At 41.2% G+C, this 26,866-nt stretch overlaps 1 protein-coding gene and 1 long non-coding RNA gene across 2 annotated transcripts; one reads left to right on the top strand and one right to left on the bottom strand.

Annotated features, from left to right (window-relative positions):
* Positions 1-10,335: 10,335 nt before the first annotated feature.
* Positions 10,336-26,717, bottom strand: sypa (synaptophysin a). Its single transcript, XM_063207611.1, has 7 exons — positions 26,637-26,717; positions 24,699-24,764; positions 20,693-20,820; positions 20,331-20,526; positions 16,478-16,672; positions 11,508-11,846; positions 10,336-10,428 (listed from the first exon to the last, which is right to left on the bottom strand). The coding sequence occupies exons 1-6, from the start codon at positions 26,652-26,654 to the stop codon at positions 11,553-11,555; spliced, it is 897 nt and encodes a 298-aa protein (XP_063063681.1). The 5' UTR covers positions 26,655-26,717; the 3' UTR covers positions 10,336-10,428; positions 11,508-11,552.
* LOC134456223 (uncharacterized) lies at positions 17,316-17,973 on the top strand. The gene is made up of 3 exons (XR_010036265.1): positions 17,316-17,515; positions 17,605-17,685; positions 17,774-17,973. It is a non-coding gene; the product is annotated as an uncharacterized LOC134456223 (long non-coding RNA).
* Positions 26,718-26,866: the final 149 nt, after the last annotated feature.

Raw genomic sequence — 26,866 nt, forward strand, 5'->3', positions numbered from 1 at the left:
TCAAATACAGATGTGTCTTCATCAGAATTTAAGGTTTTTTCCACATGCAACAAGGTTTCCCCACAAATCTTGCCATAGCTGTGTATGTAAATATTGCTAAATTGACAGGTTTTTTTCCTCTTTGTTTCATCTTTGTTCCTTAAATAGTGTAATGTATAATGCATAAGTGTCATATAATGTTGTAATATGACACAAGGTAACATGGAAAGTAAGTAAATTAACTTACATCTATAATAGGGGGTCTATTTAACACTATTTTTTTTACAGAAAATACTTGAAAATGCTGATGAATGACTACAGAACGCATGTGTCTGGAGGCAAATTTCACATTACCTTTTATACAGGGACAACATAAATGATGTAAGATTGAGCTAGAGTACATGCTGAATCAAACTGAGCTTTTTGTTCACCAGCATTGGCTGTCTTCTTGCATGCAATAAGAATTTCCCACATATTTTTCTATGACCGCCTATATAAACAATGCTATTTTTATATATATGTTTTTGTTGTTGGTTAATTACAGTGATATATGGTGTTAAAGTGTTATATTGTGTTGTTATATAGCATAAAACACCATAAAAATGAATAAAACAGCTTAATTTGAACTTGAAATACAGTATAGGCCTATATAACTTTTCACTCCTTTGATGCGCAGTGTCCACATATGTGGACAGTAAAATAACTTCCACATCAAAAGAGATTTTTGAAAAATTCCAAAAGATTCTTCATATTAGCTCCATTATGAGTGAGAAAATCAATATATAAAAAATCTTGCACATTTTTTTCATGGTGTCTGCATGAAAGGGTTAAAAGACGCGTGCTAGGCTTTATCCAACAGCTCTCACTCACTATTCTTGCTCTACATAGGCCTACATGATAAATGCACCGATTGTAAAGGCATTGTTAAATAACATTCGCGTTGGGCTTCACACGCGTGCACGATGGAAAGGAAAGTGTCTTGCAGCAGAAAGATTTAGCTCAGGCAAGCGACAAGAGCACGGAAGCCTACACCAGGAAGATGACCAGATTTCGTCAAAATTTTGTTGAAAAATGCCAGCGACGGTAGTAAAGGGAGACTTGCCACACTGTGAATAAATTCACTATATCACCTTAACAATTTCACTGTATTACCTTATCAAATTGACCTGAAAGAACACACACAGAAACAGAGGTAGCATTTAAAATCTGCGAGCAGCTCGGGAGTCTTGCACTCACAGAGATGTTTACAGATTCCTTGCAAGCCCGAGTCTGCTGACAGCGGGGACAAGCCTTTATTGTCTCCTAAGGAAAATAAAAACTAACGTCATCTTTCCTGTCATGCATATGTAGAACTATATATGAGAGACATATATGGTCCCTAATGGCGTCGTTCTGTGATGTATAGCTTCCACGTAGCCTAAACATCCAAGGTCATAGTTCAGCTAAGTGCTAACTTGTCTGAGACAACCCTGGGAGAGAAGTCTCCTCCTTGTACAGATGTCACATAACTCACAGCAAGAGCTCACAGAACAGAAAGCTTATATTTTCAATAATACATACAGAGAATTTCTTAACACACACATAGCCCTACTGGCTTATGTTGGCTCTGGGGGCGTGGTAAAGCTCACTGAAATAAAGACAAAATATATTGAGCCAAGCTATGACCGAAATGAGGGTAGCCGTCGGTTTCTGGCAACTTTTGTCAAGCTGTAAAAAGTTGCCTGATAATGTTTAGGATCTTGAATAGGCCTATTCATTTTTCCTGATTAATGTCCAGCAGCCACCAGCATTGCATTTCAGTGAAGGTTCTGGCTAGCAAACTATTGGCATATTTTTTATGTTTCAAGCGAGGAGTTAAGGGACGGCTGAGGCTATATTGATATGAAACCATGCTTTTATGAAGGGCGATATGAGGACAACTTCGTAATTGGGACAAAATCAGATAGTCGGTAAATGTAGTAGGCTTTCTACAAATAGTTCTGAATCTTAAATTAATCAAAGTCACACGGGTATGGTGGCAACATTGTCGTTATTGTGATTCATTATTTGGAGCAAGTGCAGAGGCGCGCGCTCTGCTGCTGCGCATGGCATGAGAAGCAGGGAGAGGGAGAAAGGGAAGGATAGTAGCCAGAATTGTCTCTGCTCTGATAACTACGCCAAATTGAAATACACGGTTATGTACACCCCTATCGAGTAGAGCAAATGTGCGATTTATTTATTATCATCCCCTCGATATGATCCGTCAAAATGACGGACAGGCTTCAGAATTTTCCGTCATCCTTTAAAAAAAAAAAAAAATGTCGGTTAACGCGATCTCTGGAACTAATGAAAAATATTTCACGTCACCTCTATTAGCTTTCTGACTCTTGTTCTATCTGCCAGTTCTGTTAGGCAGAGATTCAGACTGCCTAGCACATTATTCTGATTTCTCACTAGCTTCCCATCGCTGGGAGAACATCTTTCACTGGAGACAAAGACGTGCAGCACGAAATGGATAGTGTTGGATTTAGATTGTAGTTCTCAATTTAAAATAAATTCCCGGAGACTTCAACTGGATAATGAGGGAGACTCGGTGGTCGGTTAAGATTTTAAACATTTCCTCATCCCCAGTCCAGTGTTCATAAATTAGGAACCGAAAATGGCACCGTCAGGAACCAGAATCGAAACGTATAGGTGCTGGAACCGGAACCGAAAAATTCTGATCGGTACTCAGCCCTAGGTCTCGGCTACAGCACAAATTCCACCTTTCAGGAGTGATTTTACTGAATCTTAGTCAGGTCGACAGCCAATGAGCTTTCTCCCATAGAGATGACTCACTCATCTCACTCTAAGGACCGGGGACATACCGGTAGGCCTATATATGTCCTAATGTTTGTGCTCGAGAAAATCAGAAGCAGCTGTAACAGGTGAAAAGCTGTGCTCTGAAAATGTGTAGTATTATGTAGTCCTGCTGTTAATTGGATGTAGCAGAGACTGTGAGCAGTGAACGTGTTAGTTTGTAATTCTGATGTACTACCAACTTTATGTTTATTGTCAAGTTTGTTTCAGTTTGATCATTTTTGTTTGGTTGCCCTCGTGCACCGTTTATGTTGGGAAAATAAAATTGCGCAAACATTTGAAACATAGTATGGATCTCTGTATCTGTAACCCTTCATCTCTTATCTCCCTCTGTGTCGGCAATCCTAAAAGTGAGACGAAATATCTTAGTCAGAGTGTGTGTGTGTGTTTGAGTTAATGCAGGTAGAATGTTCTGTAACAGTACAGTAGTTGGGGGGGGGGGTTCTGGCTGGCTGGCAGGTGGGAGGGGTGTCAGTCATGGGAGGTTGGGTTGAGTGTTCAGCAGCACCCTGATTGCATTGATAAATTGATAAATTATTTTAAGTTCGACCCATTTTCCCCACACATATGCCAGAGATTTTCACAATTGCTGTCTTGGCCATTCAGGCCCAATATGGAGATGGCATTTTCCTATCACCTGTTGTCAATAGCTTAAAATTATTGGGCTCAATACATCTTTGCTTTCTTTCAGACGCCTTCGCTTATGAATATGAATATGAATATGCAGTTGAAGGTGAGTTAAGTATTACATTTTCTACTGCAGGCGTATTGCAGTATTTTAGACAATTATTTAGTTTTTGTCATTGCCATTGCCATTGCCATTGCATGCATAATTTGCATGAACAGAAAGGTCATGGAGCAATAAATAATGTTTCCATTTTCCCTACATTTTCCTGTTTTTATGTTATTATATCTGAGATTTTCACTATTGCTGTCTTGACTAATCAGGCCTTATATGGAGATGGCATTTTCCTATCACCCACAGTCAATAGTTTCACATTATTGGGCTCAAATAATTGTCCTAATCCTTGACAAACTTCCAGACTTTCCACATAAAGACTTGTATGTTGATTTTGAAGAAGGTGAGTTAAGTATTGCATTTCCTACTGTAGGTGTAATGTAGTATTTTAGACTAGTGGTTCTTAACCTGGGGTGCGCCAGAGATTCTAGGGGTGCACAGAATTTTGTTTGTGTTGAGGTTGTGACCAAAATTATGCTTGCAAACATTAGAGTTAGGGCAAATAAAGACCAAATTATAACGTGCTATGGCCTCTTTTAAATCATTAAGGTATTGATTAATGTCTCAAGCAATAATCATTGTAATTGATCACATTTTTTAGTGCATATACGCGTGCGGAAGTTTGTGTTCGGGGTGCGCGGCCTGTCTTCGGCACAGGAAAGGGGGTGCGTTAAGTAAAAAGGTTAAGAACCACTGTTTTAGACGATCATTTATTTTTTGTCATTGCCATTGCTTTGCCATAATGACATTAAACAAATCCCTTGCAGATGGGGTGGTGTGATTTGTGGGATAGTGAGATTGGAGAGAGGGCCACACAGATTAGTCTTTATTTCATACATTTTTCAAGTAAATGCAGTGTATAAGTGCTAAGTGCATAAATGCAACTCTACATGCTGTAGCAATGCAGTATATTTTGATTTCATGATGATTGTTGTGTCTGTGTGGTGCTTTGTTTTCTCTTCACCCAACAGTGGCCCCTGAACCCACTCCGGGTGAGTTTTCCTCGGCGTATTGTCGTATTTTAGATGATCATTTAATTTTTTGTCCTTGCCATTGCTTTGCCTTAATGAAATGAAACAGATTCCTTGGAGATGGGGTATACTGGATTCAAATTATTGGGCTCAAATAATTGTCATGATCCTTGACTAACATCTTAGTTTTTTTTCCTGTGGCCCCATACTGTTGAAGAATACAGTGAGTAAAGTATTGCATTTCCTAGGTGTTTAGTACCATCATTTAATTCAAGTCGTTGCCATTGCTTTGCCATAATGAAATGAAACAAATCCCTTGCAGATGGGGTGGTGTGGATGGTGAGGTTGGTGGTGGGGCCACACAGATTAGGCTATAATTTCGTGAATTTCTCAGGCAAATGTGTATAAATGCAATTCTATATAACAATGCAGTGTATTTTGATTTCATGATTGTTGTCTGTGTGGTGTTTTGTTGTCTTTTCACCCAAACTATGGTCCACTGAGTGTTACATTGTACACTATATGTGCACAAAGAGAAAGATCATGGAGCAATAATGTTTCCATTTCCTCCGCACATATTCACGTTTTTAAAAATAATTATGCCTAAGATTTTCACTATTGTAGCCTTTTCCTATAACCTATGGTCAATAGCTTCAAATGAGCTCAAATAATAGTCATGATCCTTGATAAACGTCTTCGTTTTTTTTATACAGTTGACTCAAAGTGCTTTCAAATGCACATACGCATACACATTCCCATATTCACACACGAAGCTCTGGAGGCTGCCGTATATGGCACCAATATATAACACACACAGATATATTTTGACAGATCAATCAATCAAGGACAACTTAATACATGGAAGTGAAGGTGACCGTTAATAAATCAAAATCAGCGTGCTTCTTCGCCCTGTTCAGACTTTCAGAATCTTTTTTAAAATCAGATTAAACTTGTCAACTATGTTCGGAACGAATTTACAGTTAATATCAACACAGTTTTTTTGTACATTTCAGCCTCAGAACACCTTGAAATTAGAGTGGGGAAATGGATGGACAGTGATGACGACTTCATGGTTGTATGTCGCTATAACCTTCACCATGTCGGCAAATTCTCTCTGGGAGTAGATACAGCTACAGAGCACACCACATTTGACCCAGATCTCACCACAGAGGAAGGTGTCATCTTCAGTGTGAATGTTACCCTGCCTGTGACCTTTACCTGTGTGCTCAACATATTTCATCTTGTCAATATTTCCTCTCAAAACTACACTGTCTCACAAGTTGGTAAGCTATACACTGCACAGACACACAGCATTCCAATTTACTATGCTGTCTTTGTACACAATAGCCTACTGCATATAGCGGTCAGAGCTGTTTAAAGTTACAAATGAAATTACAACACCAGTATACTGTATTACATAGTTTCAATGTAGTATCACATGTTGTAATTACATATGTAAGAGTACTTCTACTTTATACAACTAGTGATGCAGTAAGGAGTAACATGGTCCAGTAACAGTCTGTAATCTCCATGCAGGTTCAGAGCTGGAGATGCCCTCAGTGTCTTTCTCCTACAAGGTGTTTTCAGGATCCATTGGCGTTGTTCTCATTGCCATGACCTTGGTGGTCATCACAATGACCTTCAGAGGGAAACAGACAGGTGACAGGTAGACTGACTTCAAATCATTCTTTATTTTTTGTTTTAGGCAACTTAGAGTTTTGTTACATCCTTATGTTTTGTTGTTTTAAGCAGGGCCAGACAAAACAACAGAAATCAACAAATATGAGGAAAGTGTTGTTGGGAATGTTGAGCGTTTGGAATGCCAAATTGGGAATGTTGTCCTCCCAAAGACGTCCTCAACAACATACAGTAGAAGAAAGAACACAGAAATATTCTGCACTTCTCAGTTCTTTTTTTGCCAGAAGCTGGTAACAGGATTGCTTTGCTCGTTAATAGAGATAAATGGTTTTTGAGTGTTTTGGGCCTCTTCACTTCCCATTTTAACCCATTTCTGGCATCATACATTTTGTTTCTGTATAGAATCTAATTTCTTTGTGTACAGTAGTTGAATAGTCTACACATACTGTAGTGGGTATTAGAAAATAGTAGCCATAATTCATTGTTGTTGCTGTTGATTTGTTTGTAGGCTGTACTTTACATTGAGAGGTGCTCTGCAGAAAAATGAAAAAAATGCTCCATGGGATAATTATAAGTTATGTAAAGGTTGATTATAAAGGTTTTGCTGACACAAGGGTGTGTTAATGACTGGCATTACATTACGATATACAGTAGGCAAAATACAGTTATTTTTCCCTGTTCATGATTGTGTAAATGGTTACACACGAATACTCTTTCATTTCATTAGTGTTATGGTGTTGCTAAAGTCTATGAGAGTCATTAGAATGTACAGGTATAACCTATATGAGTGACTTTGGCCACTTCACTGAGCATTCACCATTACTTGTGTCCTGATCTTTCTGTTATTGCCTGTAGTCTTATTCAGTTTGACATTGTGAATGTTGATTTATCTTCACAATCAATTTATATTTCCAAACGTGGATATGTGAATGTTGCTAGTGTTGTAAAAAAGTAAAATAGTAATAAACAGGTAAAACTGATTTCCTATTATCCTATGAAATACATTTTGTCAATGTGTTCACTGAACACTGTTCAGACGTGTGTGCATGTGTGTGTGTGTGCACGGGTGCTTGTTTTGTTGACGCTGTATAATGTCTGTGGTTGAAATTGTCTGTGGTTGAAATAGCGAGCAGGGAAGAACAGATCTGTGAACTATGAGAGGTGGTTCTTCCTCATTCAGAGTACCCATACAGTATATCAGCATTTCATAGCTAGAGTACCCTGTTACCGGGCAGAAAGTAAAGCAAAGGGACATGGTGTTCAATGTGATGAATACTTTCTAATGTAGCCCTACTACTATGACTACTTTGGTTGCAGTGTGCTGTGGCCACACGCTTGGCTTCTGGTTAGTTTCACCATATGATTATTGAGGTTGGAATAAAGGCATTTTTGCGCTGTTCCCTCTATTTGTGGACCAGTCTCTAAGAAAATACAATGTGATGAATACTTTCTAATGTAGCCCTACTACTATGACTACTTTGGTTGCAGTGTGCTGTGGCCACACGCTTGGCTTCTGGTTAGTTTCACCATATGATTATTGAGGTTGGAATAAAGGCATTTTTGCGCTGTTCCCTCTATTTGTGGACCAGTCTCTAAGAAAATACAAAAAAATAACCTAACCTAGCAATTGGCCCCTGAGAACTGCTGACACACAGGGACATGACCTGTATGACAAATAACCAGTCTAGGCCTCATAACATAGTTATTTCCAAAACCTTTTGTTTTGTAGTCAGTCAGTCAATTTGTGATACCAGTAGCTGAATCCTATCACATGACCCACACATGAAGAACAAAAATGCCAAATGACTGAAAATAAATGGAAATGTGCTTTCTGATTCATGGAGGTTGAAACTGATCTTGGATTTGTAAACAGCCATAATTTCCCACACTATACTCATTGCAATCTCCCCCAGCCACACTAATAACAGGAAATGAGCACAGGCTGCACATTTTCAACAGGATAAGTTCTTCTTTATTGAATTTCCTTTGTGGATCCCACAGAGCAAGAATACAACAGAATTCTGGATAGTTTTTCAGTGAACTGGTTTTTCTGCATGGTTGTGACCACTGTCATCAACATCGTTGTTAACGCTAATAATATATCATACACAAGAAATACAGCACAACCCAAAGGCATTGAGAGTATCACAAGACATACTGAACACCACTAACAACAGAGTAGTTGAATAGCATATTTATAAGGGGGGAGGGAGTGGGACAGAGCAGAGATTGAGAGAGACGGGAGGACGAGAGAAAAGAGAGAGTGAGAGAGATAGAGATAGTGGCTTAGGAAAGAGAAGAAGTTGGCTCTATTGCCTAAATCAAAATAAAAAGATCCAAAGTTAAACCTTGACTTCCTTTCCTCGGAGTACCAGGGCCACGTGAAGCTTGCTGATGCCCAGTCATGTTGTTTGCCAATGCTACGTAATATCAGTCTGGGGAGGCCTAACAGCAGCAACCTGCTGGCAAGACCCTCATTGAGGACTATCATTTTGAATGTGGGAAATGTGTATTGTTGTATATATCTATCTATATATACTGTATATATATAATATAATATATTTTTGTAGACAAAAATAGTGTACATCGTTATTCACTGGCAATTAGTCTGTGATCATGCAAACTCATTTTAGTTCCATGTTAAGGAGTATTAGTCTTTCTATCTCTATATATTTTGGTATCGAGTGATGATGACAATAGTTTGGCTTCTAAAACCTCATCATAATAATATGAATGCATGTCATGGGAAACCCAGATAGCATAGTATCTACAACATAACAGCACTGATTGATGACTTTGGTAAGTGATACAGCATCAGCATACAGTATAGCAACTCACATCTCCATAGAAAACCAGGAAAGCAAACAATCTTCGCTGACATCTACAGTACAGATTTTTTTTTTTTTAATTCTTGGACTGCCCAGCTCGCCATTTGCATATAGTAGCTGGCACGATCCTAAAACGTTGGCGTCACTTTCACATGTACATCTTCATGGAATGTCACTGCAAATTTACAAGTACAATAACGTCAACAGAGCTTCTGTAAGTGAGCTGGTCATTTTTCCATTGTCACTGCGAGACAGTAGGGAAGGAATGATGCAGAGGTGATGCAAGAAGGGTAAAGTGTTGAAAACTAAATCAGGCACAGCTATCTAAACTATCAACACCATCTCAACACGTCTGTTTGATTATCTCGGTCAGGTCCCCACACATAAAAACAAGCAAATTCCTGTAGTTTTTTTGTTGTCATCCACTTGCATAAAACACTATCAATACACTACATTAGCCATACGGAGCGCAGAAGAAGGAAGTTCTCAATCCATGCTAATTTTTACTGGTCAGAATGTTTTGTGCTTACTTTTTCTCACAGAGTAACACTTGGAGAATCACACTGGCAAAAAAGGTCCATCCTAAAAGAAACATAACTTAAAACAAAAACATGTGAACACCTAGACCATGGCTCTTTTTTTTTCGTTTTTGTTTTTTTTGTCCGTTTTCATGATGTCCTTGTTTGTATCCTGTGACAGCTAGTATGACAAAAAGTTTGTTCTTTTCTCCAGCTTTGCCTCCTACTCTATCAGTACTATGCTCTATCCCACCAGAGCAGAAAACTCAAAACTGAAAACAAAAAAATAAAGAAGAAGAAACAAAACAATATTCAAATTAAAAGATAAAAGAGCGAAAGTATAAAATCTGATACAGTTTTCTTTAAGGTAGCCTGTACCAAACCACAGAGGGTAAAAATGACCAAGGGTCTCATTGTTGTGGGCTAAAAGACAACTGTATTTAGTGAGCGTTCAACAGAACTAAACTACAGTGGAATAACCCCATACATACATACACATCTTTAGGAAATTTTGTATATACTATTTGTTCATAAGGATATTTATACAACACAGACAAATACATTCTCTCAAGTTTAGTATTACTATTGTCAACATTATCAATTTTAAATTTATATAGCATCATGTTTTTTTAATCTTTTTTCATATTTTGGTACTGTATTCAAGTTTGTCTTCATTTGATCAGTCCTAACTCTCTTTTCTGTTTACACCACAATAATGAACAGCACATGAATTTCACCCTCTCATACCCCCCCTTCCCTTTGATAATGGATTCCTCCCCCAATCCCGCCCCGCCCCGCCCCTATCCCCCTCTTGTTGTCCACAGACAGAAGCACAAATAGACAGACAGGGAAGAGTGTGGTATTGTGGGTAGGGTTCAGGCACCACACTCCCAGAATCACACGATTCACCCTCTTTTCTGTGGAGAGACAAGGCAAGATAAGCACATTAAGGATGGTAAATGGGAGATCAGGGCAGCTGATGAGATACATATCTTAACGTCTTGCAAAAACATGCAGGCCTACAAGTCCTCTTTAAGTCGAAGCAAATAGGGATAATAAACAGCTGCGATGACAGTTCTCTCACCCACATAAAATGAATGTAATTTGCAAGATACTGTTGCAGTACACAGTGATGAAATGGCAAAACACAATATATACAGTAGCTACACAATGCAATCTCCATAATAGTATTGGTAAAAAGGTTTAAACTATGATTTTATACATTAACTTAATACTTTAATATGATAGTAAGATAGATAGATAGATAGATAGATAGATAGATAGATAGATAGATAGATAGATAGATAGATAGATAGATAGATAGATAGATAGATAGATAGATAGATATTGATTGATGGAATAGCATATTACGCATAGCTACACCATAGCATATTAAGTATACTGTCTATTTACCATCAGAACAGCTAGTGCTTACCAGTTATGTAACAAACCTTGTGACCTTTTAACCCCACTACATGACAATCCATAGAGTGAAAGAAGTGACTGAGCCATGGGCAGAGCTACGTTTTGACCATTGAGGTCTTCTCCAGATTCTCTACAAACACGGCTCCTCACTCTTACTCGCTCTAAAGCTTTAATCAGCATTTTGTCCTGCAGCGTACTAACCTGGGATGTACACAGCCCTCCCCTCCCCCCAACCCCTCATAGACATTTACTGTATGCAGGGCCACGGTTAGGTTTTGGAGGCCCTAAGCATAACTGGTCATGAGGCCCCCTCATAATGAAATATTATTTTTATTATTAATAAAAATCATAATAATAACAATAACAATAATAATAATAATCATAATATTCTACTAACTAATAGATGTTTTGTAATGTAATTCAATATTTTAGCTTAGTTCATTAATTAGTCAATCTCAATTTAAGAGGACTCAATTTTGGGGGCGAAGTGGTTGGTGTCCCAAGTACTGGTTGTTGCCCTAGGCACTCTGCTTATGTGTAGCAGCGGCCCTGACTGTACTGTATGACTCACCATCCTCCAGCTCCCTCCTCATTGGCTGGCTGGGGCTGGGTTAGATCACATCTGGTTGGAGAAGGAGGTGGGCGCCCCCTGCTGGGCGTAGCCTGCCTGCTGGCCGTACTCGCCGCCCTGGTTGTAGCCTCCACCCTGCTGGCCATACTCGGGCTGGTAGCCCTGCTGCTGCTGGCTGTACTGCTGCTCCTGGCCGTAGCCCGGCTGGCCGAAGGTATCGGGGGCTGGCTGCTTCTCCTGGGCAGGGGGGGCGCGCATGAAGGGGGCGGCGATGCCTGTCTCCTTGAAGACGAACCAGATGTTCCCTAACCACAGGATCAGGTTCAGGAAGCCGAAAGCCTGGAAAGAATAGATTTCAATGGGATAGAATAGAATTAGAATGGAATACAACAGGCTGGCCGTTAGTTCCAGATGTTGCCTAAGCACATGATAAAGTTAAAGCCGAAAGACTGGGCAGAAAATATTTGAATGAGAACAAGGCAAGGCAAGGCAAGTTTATTTATATAGCGCATTTCATACACAGGTGCAACTCAATGTGCTTCACAAAGTTAACAAATGTAAATGAAAGGAAACAGGGAAGAAAGAAGGAAATTAATTAGAGTCAAAAAACATTTAAAACATTAAGATAAAACATAAGGTAAAAATAATAATAAAATAAAATAAAACAAATTAAATAAACATAAAAATAAAAATAATAATAATAAGTTATTTAAGCTAGGGGAAAGCATCTGAGAACAGCTTTGTCTTGAGTCTAGATTTAAAGCTATCAATAGTGGGTGCATTTTTTATGTCATCTGGAAGCTGGTTCCAAAGCTTTGAAGCATAGAAGCTAAAGGCTGCCTCTCCACACTTTGTTTTGACTTTTGGAATCACCAGCAAATTCTTCTCCGTTGACCTTAGTGACCTAGTTGGTGCATACAGCTGAAACATATCCAGTAGATATGTGGGTCCCATTCCATTTAGTGATTTAAACACAAGTAGCATAGCCTTAAAATCAATTCTGTAGCTTACTGGAACAGAATATAATTAAGAATGGAATACAATAGGCAGGGGTTACAGATGCTACATAAACATAGGATCAAGTTCAGGAAGACAAGGTTGACTACAGAAGAAAGAGGTAGGATAGGATAAGGAGTAGCATATAATTGACTACGGTAGAGCAGAAGAAGAAGATCATTGGAGTACCACTCCCCTCCCTGCAGGACATTTACACCACACGCCTCACCCGGAAAGCACTGATGATCATCAAAGACACAAGCCACCCTGCACACAAACTGTTCAGCCTCCTGCCCTCTGGAAAGAGGTACAGGCGCCTCCGTTCCCGTACCACCAGGCTGGCGAGCAGCACAATGCACCAAGCGATCAAGATGCTGAACACTCAACCCACTCTCCCTCGACTGTCAGCCTCTAGCCAGCAAGGCCACTGACAACCCCCCCCCCCATCCCCCACCACCATATCTGCGACTGAACATTCCACCTGCACTACTATACTTGTGACTGAACTTTCAACCTGCACTAACTCAAAACATGCACACACACACACACACACACACACACACACACACACACACACACACACACACACACACACACACACACACACACACACACACACACACACACACACACACACACACACACACACACAAGCACACTGCACTTTCTGCACTATACCCAAACATACACACACTGACACACACACACACACACACACACACACACACACACACACGAACACACACACAAGACGCACACCGCACCTTCTACCTGCACTAAACACATACACACACATACACACACACACACACACACACACACACACACACACACACACACACACTGCTGCTGGTGTACTTGACAGACCTTTTTTAATATTTATTTTCTTCAAAATGCTACTATTACCATGTCAGAACGCTATAAAGGACTCTTTTTTAGGGAAAAGCACAAAAGCACAACAAATACCTCTTAATGTATGTCCTCTACAAGTCTTCTGTTGTCCAGTCTTGCACTTTAAATGTCTGTATGAGCACTGTCTATGTCCATACTGTCTTAAGTCCATGTATAAGTACTGTCTATGTCTATACTGTCTATGTCCTTACCTAGATTAGTCTATGTCTGTATGGGAAAGCAAGAAATGTAATTTCAAATTCTTTGTATGACCAGTGCATGTAAAGAAATTGACAATAAAACCTACTTGACTTGACTTGACTTGACTTGAGAATAGCAGCAGAATAGAGTAGAGTGGCATTGCACAGAGTAGAATTGAATAGAATAGAATAGAGTAGATTCAGCCTCACTCTCTCTGGTATAGGGCAGGATAGAAAACTCCCTGCCTCCCTGTCACTCTAAACCCCCCATACTCAAATAGCGGCCCGCGGGCCACTTGTGGCCCGCGGGGCATCTATTTGTGGCCCTCGAATAATTTTGAAAAATTTAAAAAAAAAAATTTTTATTTTTTTTATTTTTTTTTGGTCCGATCGCGCTGCTGGCTCTTATTTTGAAATCGCGCCACAGACGCTAGGAAGATGCGTGCCGTGTCTCCGCCCCCTCAATCAGTTTCTCCCTGCAGGCTCCAAACAGAAGTGACTATGAGGGTGGCAGAGGCTGTTGTGAGGTAGACTACTGAAGGGAAGTACGGTAGAACTTGTAAATCAATTATTTACAAAGTTCTCTTTGCCTCGTTTTTGAAAGTAATGGTCCACATTTCATTGCATACAGTGTGTTAGGACTTCGAATTGGTTTAGCACTAGCTGTAGCTAGTTGCTAACACAAATGAAGGCAAATTGTGTTTGAGCTCTGCTGGCAGCTAACTAGGGGTAGCCTACTTAAAAACGAATTGCTTGATAAACTTTTCACACTTTTAAACAGTCCCCAAATAGTTTGTTTGGAAAGCTAAGCCCCTCATAAGATTTCAAACAAAGTTATGAGCAACTTGATGATTTATTATTGGCTGTTGCATTTAATCAACATTGCATCAATGTGCCATTTTCTTGTTGGCAAAACCTGGTGTCCTCCTATCTATGTGTCCTCTTTGTTGGGTCCATTATTGCATCTGATTCTCATTATGCATGTGAGAGCTGCATAAACAAAGTCATAATAAGCAACATTTGTTTGAAAAGTGTTATTTTCAGGCTTATTGGTTTTCTCACTAAGAAATAAATGTTTATGAATGTAGTCTGCAAATATAGGCTAATCTTATGTCATTTAAAAAAGATAATCTTATGTCATTTAAAAAAAAATACTGAAGGGTGGGTGGCAATGACAGCAAGGCAGGCACCTCACCCCACAGTGCTCCAGAAAAATGCAGGCCCTTTATGAGAGAAATGTTCTCCCATCCTGTCACTGGAAACTAAATATCTGCTGTGGGTGTGAGTGCGTGTGTTTTGTGATTAAAAAGGCCTTATCATTTTTTTTTTTTTTTTTAATATTTTTTTTTGGTGGGGGTCGTGTCGTGTCAGCCCGGCCCGGCCCTTTATTGGGAGGAATTTTGAAAAACTGGCCCTCGGGGACTTTTAATTGAGTACCCCTGCTCTAAACTGACAATGCCATTGAAATCCATCCAACTCTCAGTGTAAACAAGGTAGTATAGATGTGTTGTGTAATATAAATGTTTCATCTGAATGCATCTAATTAATTTTGTGGACAAGCCTACTGTACACTTTATGTAAGGGATGTCAGATACCTCTTTACTGACACTTCAAAATAATGCATTACTGACCACTGCTGACTGATAGACTAGCTTTTAGCTCAATGGGTAGCATGCCTATCTCCACAAATTAGAGTTGCTATGAAGTCATGAACTTCATTCTGAGTCAGAAATGCTCTGTTAACTACCCGGGCTCCGCCCTAGCGGTGACGCAACACCTTTGGCTCAGCTACACACACTAGGGCCAGGAGCTTGTGTATGAGGATTCCGTTCCCTCCACAGTGGGAAACTCCACCAGAGATTCTTTAAGTATATCTCTCTACTCTCTCTGACTCCACCCACTTTGTCTGGAACCAATCAACTGAGCATTCCCAACCGTCCTGGGTAGAGGCATGTTCAAGGCAGTGACGTGGTTTAAGCAGAGACGTTCTATTGGGACTAAGAAATGTTTGGTTTAAACTTCGGCACAGCCCTCAACCAGTAGCAAGCCGAGGGAGGCGGGTTAACCAGGCCATTTGGAAACACTAATCGTTATAGTCCTGGTCAGACCAGAATCGCGGTACGTGATCTGAAGTCTATGAAAATCAGGCAACCTGTTAGCAGTGATGCCATCGCCTAGAAATGGTAGTGAGGTTTAATGGAGTGAGAAGAGGGTGCATGTGATGAATGCCTGCTAACACGTTAAAGCATTTGATCGAAACCTTCCTACAGATGTCCATGTCCGAAGGATGTTGGAGGTTTGAACCGGGGACTGCACATTTCTGCATTGTTTTGCTAAAAAAAATGTGGATATTTTATTGCTACAAATGATGTGTGATTTGCACCATAATATTCTCATGATATTTGTTAGTGTGACGGAGGAAATCTTGCACCTGTTCGTCCCCCTCGGGGTGCGAACGTGCGACTTCGTCAACTACATTGGTTCAGCAATGGCAGGCACAGTACGATACCGCTGGACTAAAGGACCAGTCCCCCAGCCCAACGGCATCGACACAGTATGAGGCTTTGGGAGGGAGGTTTTTACCAACGTTCCACGCCAACTCTGCTAGTTAGCCTCCGTCACACTAGCTGGAATGCTTTGTGTAGTCTCGGCCCCTGCTTCATCCTTAGAATAGGGCCTAGAATAGAGGTGAATTGGCTTGCCAATGGGAAATCATCGTAAAATTGAGAGATCAGAATAATGGGTCTTCGAAGAGACGATATGCAAAGTTTGAATCTGGTTCTCAAAGCTGTCCCACAAGTCATTTGGTCACTTTACAAAAATGCTCACAGTAGCCTATCTGGTAAGCCCTCAATTCAGTCAGCTTTCTGGACACACACTCACCACAGATGTGTTGAGGCCAGACATTCTAGGGTCGTACACCTCCTTGCACTTGTTGCCAGCATCCTCGTCGCAGGCAGGGACCTGTTCTAGAACCTTGTCTGGGTCCGTGGCTGTCTTCACGTCGGACAGGCCCTTAGCCCAGGCGCATGAGCTCACCAGCCACATGAACGCAAACACACAGGTCACCCCAAAGTCCTGAAAGATAACACAAACAAAAACACACAGGTCAGGTCACCCCAAAGTCCTGAAAGATAACACAAACAAAAACATGCAGGTCAACCAGCCGTACTGTCAAGGCTGCACAAACAAAAACACAGAGGTCACCCAGTAACGGTGGATACACAACGAGATATTCGCGTTCGCTTAACGTGTCCGGGAGCATCGCACGTTCGACAGGTTTGAGGGCTGCCTTTCACACTGCACAGTCAGCGTCCACGTTCTATCCGCGATTCCGCGAGCAGCAGCCATTCATTTTCAATGGAATTTGCACGCGGACATCCACGCAGGACATCCACGCAGGAAAATAGACTCGAGTTCTATTTCCAAGGAGCATTGCGGACATGTCCGGCCTGCCGCTTGCGGGGCCGGACATGCGCCACGCTTACACCGCGCTCCTGTGTGTCTGTTTTCATGTATTCTAACCGTTTCGGACTGATACCGGACACGTTAAGTGGTCTCACGCTTGCGATGTGTAAGCACCGTAATACTGTGTAGCATATTGGTGCTTGTGCCTTTAAGCCACAGCGGCAATTGGCTGTGGCGCGGTGTGTCATGTGAGTGAGGAGCACCAATTGCTAAGATTTTAGTTTCTTTTAAAAGCGCTACACCTGCTTCATTTGGGGGGCGGCTGGTCGATCATCATTTGGCTCTGGGTTCTGTTGTCACTGGGAGAGCCCGCACCCGTAGGCATATGTATTCCCCGGGGATGTGGAAGCCCTCGTGGGGTTGTTTGGTCCTGCGGTGCGTCTTCTGACCAAGAGCGTAACCGTTTGAGTTTCTGCTGAAGTGCTGGCGTGGGCATTCTCTCAACTTCTCCCGGTAGGCTATGCCCCCGTAGTCCCTACCACTGATTATATTTTAATTGTAAACATTCCTCTCACTCGCTGCATGCCCTCATCTTGTTCCAGGCAACTGCTGTACCTAGCCTGTCCGTTTTACTGCTGTTGCCCTTGCTGCTGTCGGCGTAGGCGATGTGCCTCGCCCATCGGGTATGTTACACTCTCCACCATTTGCCTTCAAATTATTAAATATGTAGGCTGCCTAGTCATACTTCCCCCCGATGCCTTTTGTCTGCAGGTAGCCTGGGATCAACATATGTAGGGCCGACGGCCCTTGACGCGCTGCTGTTTTTGTTCTCCTGACAAATATTGTGGACGAGTGCGTGCGTGTGAAGAGTGTGTTAAGTGACGCGCGGTGCGCGCTTGGAACTCTCGTGTGGAGAGAGTGTTTGGTGACGCGCGTGGTTGCGCGCTGACACTCAGTGGAGTGTGTGTGTGTGTGTGAATGTGATGTGTGGGACTAAGCTCTTTCTTTTGTTTGATTAATTTACGTTTGATTTCTGTTTTGTTTCTTATTGTTGAGGTATTGTGTGTTGGCCGTGTCGGGTACACCACACACCTGTAGGCCTAACTGGTCAGTAGGACCACCCTACAGTAGTTTCTCACGTGCAGTGCTCAGGCCTTATGCCGAGTGTAACTTCGTGTGCTGTGTTAATGATTTATTTCCATGCATGCTTATTCAACTAGATGTGCTTGCTGTGCTAATTGTGTGGTACATCGTGTTAACTTGTTCTGAAGCTACTTAATAGGGGAAACCTAAGCCAACTCATTGTGTGCTTGCCTGTCCCGCGCCAATGTACGTTTTGTTTATTTTGTGGTCCTACATAACATTGTATTTTATACCTCTTGACTTATTAAAAAGAGAAAGTAATTGTTCCCTGTAATCCTGTCTCTGTCGTTCCTTACGAACCTGTGTGCTTTGATGCACTAGTGTGTAATTCAATTTCCAGAGGGACTTTAGCGCCCTCTGGTGGCGTAGTCGGTTCATTGATTCAATAATATTTTTGTCAGTTCACCTGGTCATGCTACACTGACATAAGGCACAAAGGCCACCCAGAAATTATAACAAATTATCATCATAAAACCATATTAACAGTTATTGGGTTGACTACTACAAGTAGTATTAGTATTTGTAGTGTTATTATTATTATGGCATTTTATATGTCACTACTGACATCGATAAATACTGAATTTTTCACACTATGATGCGCAGTGACATTTTTTTTGAAAAATGTAAGACTTTCAAGTGCATCTTATAGTCCGAAAACTACAGTGAACAGAATATTAACATGCTTTAAAAAAAAAAAAAAAATTAAATCATGAAAGAAAGAACAATAACCTCACATGTATTTTTCTACACCATGATTACTGCACACTGCCATGATGCCATGTTCCCGTTCCATTAATAGCCATTGTATGAAATGTTGCCAGATTGGGCTGTTTCCTGCCCAATTGGGCTGCTTAGGATGGCTGTGTACGGGTAAAATTGGCATTTAGCAGAAAAACCTGCCCAATTTTTGCCACAGAAATCATTAGAATTGGGGGGGATTTTGTACTTCTAGGCGGGTGTTGAGCATTTTTTGGTCTGGAAAACAGCCTCATCTGGCAACCCTGATTGTATGAAATGTTGGCTCCATGGAAATGAGTCATGGTGTATACTGTTCAGCCATAACTAGGCCATGTTATTTTCAGATTCACCTGGGGCTGTGCCAGTGTCTTGGAGGGCTGGCAGGACATGGGGACCAGTCTTGACATACTGGCTTGTGGGTAAAACGCTAATTTTGCAATTGTAGCGACTCTTAGCTCATTTGTAATGCCATAACTAACTTAAACAGCTTCACTGTTTAAATAGCAAAATGCAAATTGTACAAACTATTCACATTCTTAAAGATACATGGGCGTGTGCAGCTGAAACGCTCTTTTTTGGAACTGTTGGACTCTTCTTATCTCATCTATTTTTCCGTCACAACCAATAACCATATACATCTTTGCTGTTTAAAAAGCAAAATTAACAATTTGTACAAACTGCATGTATACTTAAGTGTCCCTTACAATATGGTTAAAAAGCTCTTTTTTGCAAATGTTGGACTTTTATCACATCTATTTTCCCACCACCACCTATAACCAAATATACATGCTTTGCTGTTTAAAAAGCAGAATACAAATTTCACAAACTGCATGGAAATCCATCCTAAAAACCATTCTAAAGATACTAGATAGGGATCGTTCTCTTCCAGTCCAATCCATCTGGCCGCTTGCATCCTGCCAACAGTCTCATTCCTCCCACTGCCGTGAAAAGCACTTTCTATAAAGTGCACAACTTCTGCTCTTGCCAATAAGACCTAGCTGGAACACTCATGCTGCTGTATTTATAGTCGGAGTGTAAAAGACTGACTAACAACATGAGCTTTGTTCTCATTTATCTCTGACTGCATATACAATTCTAACACCTTAAACCTATAGCCATTACTTTTTGTTAAATACATGAGGCATTGGATCATAAATGTTGTATATGACTATTTTAACATTTCTATCTAGAATCCAAGGACAGTCTCTAAACATCCTTGTGTGAATGCTGAGTGAAATGGAGTCCTGAACAGACATTAAAAGAGTAGGCCTATTTGAAGCACCCTTTCTTTGCACTGCCACTACAAAAGATTCTATCCTGTAAGCCTGTTTCCATCTCTCTCTCTCTCTCTCTCTCTGTCTCTCTCTCTCTCTCTCTCTCTCTGATTGATGCACGGGGGACTCTGAGCTAGGCTATCCTGTCTCAACACAATCAACAACCAACTCACAATCAGCGGGCCCTTGTTGTTCTCGCGGTACTTCTCAAAGGCGAATATGTAGATGCTGAGGGCGGCCATGGAGTAGAGGAACGCGAAGACAGCGATGGTCACAAAGAACTCGGCAGAGGAAGAGTAGTCACCAATTAGGAAGAACCTCTCAGTCCTCCCTTTGCAGGACGGGGCATCGAAGTATACTTGGTGAAGCCTGTGGTGAGAGGAATGCAGATCAGTTCATAACTGGCACTGTTTTTGACTCTCTCTCCACAGCATTGTGGAAGCTTGACATGAAGTTAGTTAAATATATTCAATTTAAGTCTCAAATGACAAATACGAAACTTTGATTAGTGGGGGGTTAAGCAAATTATACAAACCTGAATGGGTATTCAAAATCGACGTCTATTTTTAAGTCACTTTCTTCTACGTTCTCTTTGCACGAGACACTCATCCTGAATGAGCCGTCGTAGCTCCCACACGTCGAGAAAGCAAAAATAGCAAACACCTTAAGAGAGAACAAGACAAATATTTAGTGATAAAATAGGAATAAAATCAAAATAACGTGTTATAGTTTATTGCAGGGTTCAGATGTTAGTCACTAATACATGCCTAACTATATGTAACACCTACGCAAAATCAATCGAGTCTTTACTATGATTACCGTATATCAATAATGAAAGAACAACAATATGATGAATACACCCATATCAAATGATGATGAAAGGAGCTGATTTATTTTGCTTGGTATGACTAAAGTACAGGAAGATTTGCTGAAAAAATGCAGACATGGAGATGATCCCTTTAATGTAGGAAAAGTGCAATTTTCCTGGTCATAATGAATAAGCCTACTTAGAATTTGATGGTGGCAGGTATTGGTGAAAAAGGTAACATTTGTGAATGGGCAGCATGCATTTTGAAAATAAACTAAGAAAAATATTACACAGTGCACCTTTAACAAGTCAAATAAGTCACTTACACAGACAAAGTAAGTAAGTATTAGTGACTGGCTACCATGTGGACCCCAGCATAAAGTGCTATTGAATAATGATAGGAATAAGAATAGAATGGCCTATTACTGTAACACCAACAGTAATAGTTAAGTCCAATAGTACAATAGCATTATTTTATTTCAAACACAATTTGATTGTTGAAGGCATTAGAGACCACTGCCATGGGTCTCAAGCCATGTGTGGCAGGTGCCCTTCATGGGAGGAGGGAAGGTAGCCTGATCCTCAATAAAAAGATGCTCCCCAGGCACCCTTCCATCAATATGCCTTTTTCTAGTCACATGCACCGACGATAATTTGATTGTGTTAACCTGCACAATGTTAGTTATTCATGGCTGCAATGTTAACCCCTTTGTGCAGAGCCGATGATATAACCTTTTTGTCACCAAAATCGTTTATTTAATTAAACTTAAAGATGCACTGTATAATATTTTTAGCAGTTTCTTCACAGAATTTATGCTGCTCCTTTACAAATGTTATACTTGTACCGAATACTTACCATCACCATCAAATTCTAAATATTCATTAATTCCATTTCTGCCAATTTCCAGAAAATATGATCTTATTATTCAGTAAATATTCATGAGAAGATTTTGGCAGTAGGCAGCACAGTTTCAATGAGCAGCATAGTGGCAATACCTTCTCTGGCCACCATCCTACACAGTGCACCCTTAAAGCTTTCAGTAATGTCACAGCAATGGTTTTTATGAAGCAGTCTTTCCCACAAAGACTGTACAGGGCCACCGCCTGTCCCATCTGCACAAAGAGGCTACAGTACTCTAATGATGGCCAAATAGTAAAAGGGAAAAGCATAAGAATCCTACAGGAAGCATCAGAAGCGTCCACTACTACCCAGCACAGCAGGGGGAGCCCATCTGCCAGATCCCTATTGGCAGTGGAGGCCAGGCCACTACTGAGGGCAGAGCAAATACTACCAGCATCCCATCCCCATATGGCCCTGTGTAGTGGCGACGTTGTGGAGAGATTCAAATGCCCTGCTGTGTACCGACACAACAACAGCAGCTACCGCACATCAAAACACTGTCAAGCAGCACAAACAGAGCGTTTCAGCGCTTAGTAGGCTATATTCTCTCTTTCTCTCTCTATCTCTCTCTCTCTCTCTCTCTCTCTCTCTCTCCGCCAGTGGTTTAAATCTGGTCGCCCTCGCGCAGATTAGAGCTCGCCTACTGCCTAGATGGGATTGAATGGCGAATCTCGCTATTAATTTTCACAGAGATGGCCGGGCCATCTGTCGTGCTGGGGCTGCTTGGAGTGGAGACAGGAATGCCCTCACGTGACGGGAAGCAGAAAGAGAGAGAGAGAGAGAGAGAGAGAGAGAGAGAGAGAGAGAGAGAGAGAGAGAGAGAGAGAGAGAGAGAGAGAGAGAGAGAGAGATAAAGAGAGAGAGAATGGTAGAGCCAATGCATACCAACCAGGAGGGCTGAGCATGTCTAAGTGTGAGGACTACAATTAGACACCAATTATTGTGTTTGATGTGGATGCCTGCACATGTTAGAGGGAATTTGCATGTGCCTGTGTTTCAGTGATTACTCTCTCTCTCTCTCTCTCTCTCTCTCTCTCTCTCTCTCTCTCTCTCTCTCTCTCTCTCTCTCTCTCTCTCTCTCTCTGTCTGTCCCTCTCTTTGGGGAATGGTAGTATTTAAGACAGACACAGAGAAAAGTTTACTCAAGACTGATTCACGTTATGTTTATAAACGACTGAAGTGTGCTATGAAAACAGAGAGCTACATTTCCACTGTGTTAAAATGGAATCCTCTATTACCATGATTACATAATACACTACTCATGACCTCAAAAGAGAGAGAGAGAAAAAAAACGTTCTATTGTAGCATCCCCATTCACGTGTTCACAGCTGAACTGTGTTTGTATGTAGCGCGCTCCGAGTAAAAATAGCCGCAGCCAGATTTGATTTAATGTGACACATTGGCAACATGAGGGGTCAATTTAGCATCACCTGTTGTAATGTTATCTTTTCACCACACGAGGTCACTGTCTGTTTCAGCGACTGATTTGATCGTCTTTGCAGTACTTTCAATACTATGCGACCTCTGAGGGCCTACAGGTAAGCCAGGATGAGTGATGAATTGCATAGCAAGGGCATGACCGGGGGATACCCCCAGGGTACATCCTAATGGCCTACAGTTTACTTTGGGTTGTGCACCGGATCTATAAAACTGACGTATAATAGAATTCTCCATTCGGTTTAGGTTTCACAGGCTGAGTAAATGGAATATGAGTAGCATTGTATAAATGAAGACAGCCTCTCTTACACAGAAACAGACACAGATATGCAAAGACACACACTCACTTGCGCGCGAACACACACACACACACACACACACACACACACACACACACACACACACACACACACACACACACACACACACACACACACACACACACACACACACACACACACACACACAGTCAGAGAGATGCACTCACAGGATTGATCATCTCACTCTTTCTCAGGCCCCATAAATGCACTAAATTGCAGTATGCCGATCTATAGAGAATTATTATGGTAATAAATAACTCCATTGAGTGAGTGTACGCTTGTGTATCAAATCGACTCCTCTATGGTGAGGATGCTACTTTTGTTTGTGCAGAGTCACTCTGCTTATTCTTGTTCTTTTACAGTAAAATATGATGCTTCCTTCATTTCCCATAACATGAAGGACACACCCCGCCAACACAGTTTAACTAGCCAGCAGAAAAGACTATTGGAATGACTGACTGCCAACTGACTGTCAAAGACTATAAATTAAAATGGGGACAAGACTGATTGTTAGTTGGCTCTTTGTACGATGCAGAGATGTGAGATAGGCTCTCTTGCAAAACCTCCTTAGTACACTGTGGTCCCTCTGAAAATAATTGAAAAGTCAATTACTCAATGAAAGATGTTGAAAGTTGTAGGCGAATTGCACATAAGATAAATGTATCAACTTGCCCCAGAATATCTCTTGGGAGTTCTGTAATGAAACAGTTTTTTAGCAAGGACAAGAAGCCTATTTTGAACATGTCCAACCCAATTTAGTATAGAAACGACACATTTTCTCACTGTGAGAATTAACACACTGCGAAATGCAAAGTGAATACATGAACACAAATGAGAATCTTCACAGGCAGCAACACACATTACCTGTAACCCTTTCATGCAGAGGCTCAGTTATAACCTTATCGAAAAAAAAAGAAAAGGTAATGACCATGTCTTAATGAAGACGCTTGGGAATGTTGTGGGAATGCTGTTAGGGTATAACGTTAAAAAGCTTTTTCTGCAAATAGTGAATGCATCTGAATGAAAGGGCTATGGACTGACCTGAGTAAAATGGTTTCTGAATGAATTGACTTACCCATTCTAGGGCTTTGATGAATCCCAGGGGTACTTTGAGAACTCTGAACTGCCCGTTGGCAACCAACTGTTAGGAGAAAAGTTTTATGAAGCAAATCAGCAAAAGAGACTGCATCCCACAAAATATACACGTAAAGGAAACCCCACAGAAACGTTCACATTTTTATTGGATACACAACTATCACTGTTAGGGCAACTGGGGTGATTGCTCTATTGGTATGTTAAAGCTATGTTGTAGCCTCATCAGCAGTGGCAGAGAGTTAGTCTTAGAATCGGAAGGTTGCGGGTTCGAATACTGGTATCAGCAGGGGTAACACGGGGGTCTTCCCTACTCTACATCCTAATCTAGTAACACACTATTCCAGGGACTTCAACCAATGCCCTTGAGCACAGTTTGCCTGATTAAAAGTCACTTTGGATAAAAGCCTCTGATAAAGCTGTAATATATGCTAAAGTAAGATAGGCTATGTCCCACTAAGGCTATTAGGAAAACAGGCCTCTGATGCTTATATTCTCTATGAAGACACTCCTTGTTATATGCACCTGTGGACAGGTACTGTACACCTAAAGTGTTCATGTCATTCCCTCTAGGCTAGTTCTATAGGATAACGTCGGAGATAAGGGTGTAACATTAACCTGTCTTCCATGACATATCATAGGTCTATGCTTTTTTAATGGAACATGGCATGTGCTTTGGAAGAAGATAATTTGAGCAAGTGAACCCACAGTCGACGGACGCTTTTTACCATTTATTTTCAAATCAATTAGAATGCACGACCATTTGATGCTGTTTCCAAATTGCTCCGCCATATCCAGCTAATAGGCCCTACATTTGGCCCTGCAGGAAGATAACAAAAATATGCCACAAGGATGGGGGACAAAATTGCTGCACAGGGTGACAGTCAGTATCATCATGCAGTCGATAAAACGACAGTTATTTCGCAGCATCCTCTTCAGGAGAAAGCTCTATGTGATGAGATGCGCCGACATTAAAATATGGTACCCTATGCGTTCACGGAGTGTGACGTAGCAAGGTGCGGTTTAACACGACACTAGCTTTTACTCTGCTCTGGAGGTAGGTCTGTGTGATTTTGAGCATCCGCGTAATTAAAATGGAAACGCACCAATACAGCCCAAATAACAACAAAGGATAGGAAGCACGGGATAATTGAAATATGATTCACATAACAGGACGATTTGAGTTACAGTGGGGTAAATCTATGGGGATTGAGGCAATTATTTTGGATTCACAGTTAATGACAATGCCCAATACCTCTTTTTATGGAAAAAATAGCACATTGTTTACAAGAGCAACACCAGGAAAATGTTCGCATTCACGGGATGCGATTATCATCTTTGCAATGTCTGCATGAGGGAAAAGGACATAGCCTATACACCGATGCCTGGATAAAAACCAGCTGCCATTTTAGAGCCATCTCCTCAAATGCATCTGCACGCTGCAAGGCCCTACTGCAAAATCCACTGACTGATTCACTGTTCTCTCTAAAATAAATGTAATACAGTTGTATTGCAGGGGATTTTTTTCCACTGCGTAAAAATACATTTTCACACGGCCGAAATAACATCAAAAAGGCTTAGTCTTGTAGCCCAGCGATTCAATGACATTCTGGCGGACGCTATTACCTGGTTTGTGAAATCCCACTCTATAACCTAAAACATGGACATTTCAAACTGTACACGACGACATCGTAATAATGCTATGCTTGCTTCAGTAATATTTTGACCCTAACATAATCACGCACAGGGACAGTCAACACAGAGCATCACTAGAGGGTATATATCGCATTTGCACATTTACGGGAATTATTACAACCAACGACACAACAGCGCCACGACAAATGTATGTAACCGCGAAAGCAATCCGCACAGAGAGCGAGAACGCAAACATTTGTATTTTTCTTTACGTTCAGACTCCTACCTGATTTACAATATCCATCTTGGCCGCTTGCTCGTAGATAAGAGGAATAGATGCTGCGCGGGGGGAGGTGGACGTGCCAACGGGAAGACTTTTCGGCGGGGGGATCAGAAAATCACTGGAACAGCCAGATTGCGTCACAAGCTGGTAGAAGACATTTGTACGCAGAGGACAGAGAAGTGACTCGACCATCCGTCAGCAGCCACGGCCAACACGGAGCAGAGGCGTACGAG

The sequence above is a fragment of the Engraulis encrasicolus genome, chromosome 10, assembly GCF_034702125.1.
Source record: "Engraulis encrasicolus isolate BLACKSEA-1 chromosome 10, IST_EnEncr_1.0, whole genome shotgun sequence".
Classification (NCBI taxonomy): Eukaryota; Metazoa; Chordata; class Actinopteri; order Clupeiformes; family Engraulidae; genus Engraulis; species Engraulis encrasicolus.

Coding starts and splice junctions, on each gene's coding strand:
- sypa (XM_063207611.1), bottom strand. Junction 20,821..24,698: donor TCATCAAAGCCCTAGAATGG/GTAAGTCAATTC, acceptor TTCTCTCTTAAG/GTGTTTGCTATTTTTGCTTT. Junction 20,527..20,692: donor GATTTTGAATACCCATTCAG/GTTTGTATAATT, acceptor CTCTCACCACAG/GCTTCACCAAGTATACTTCG.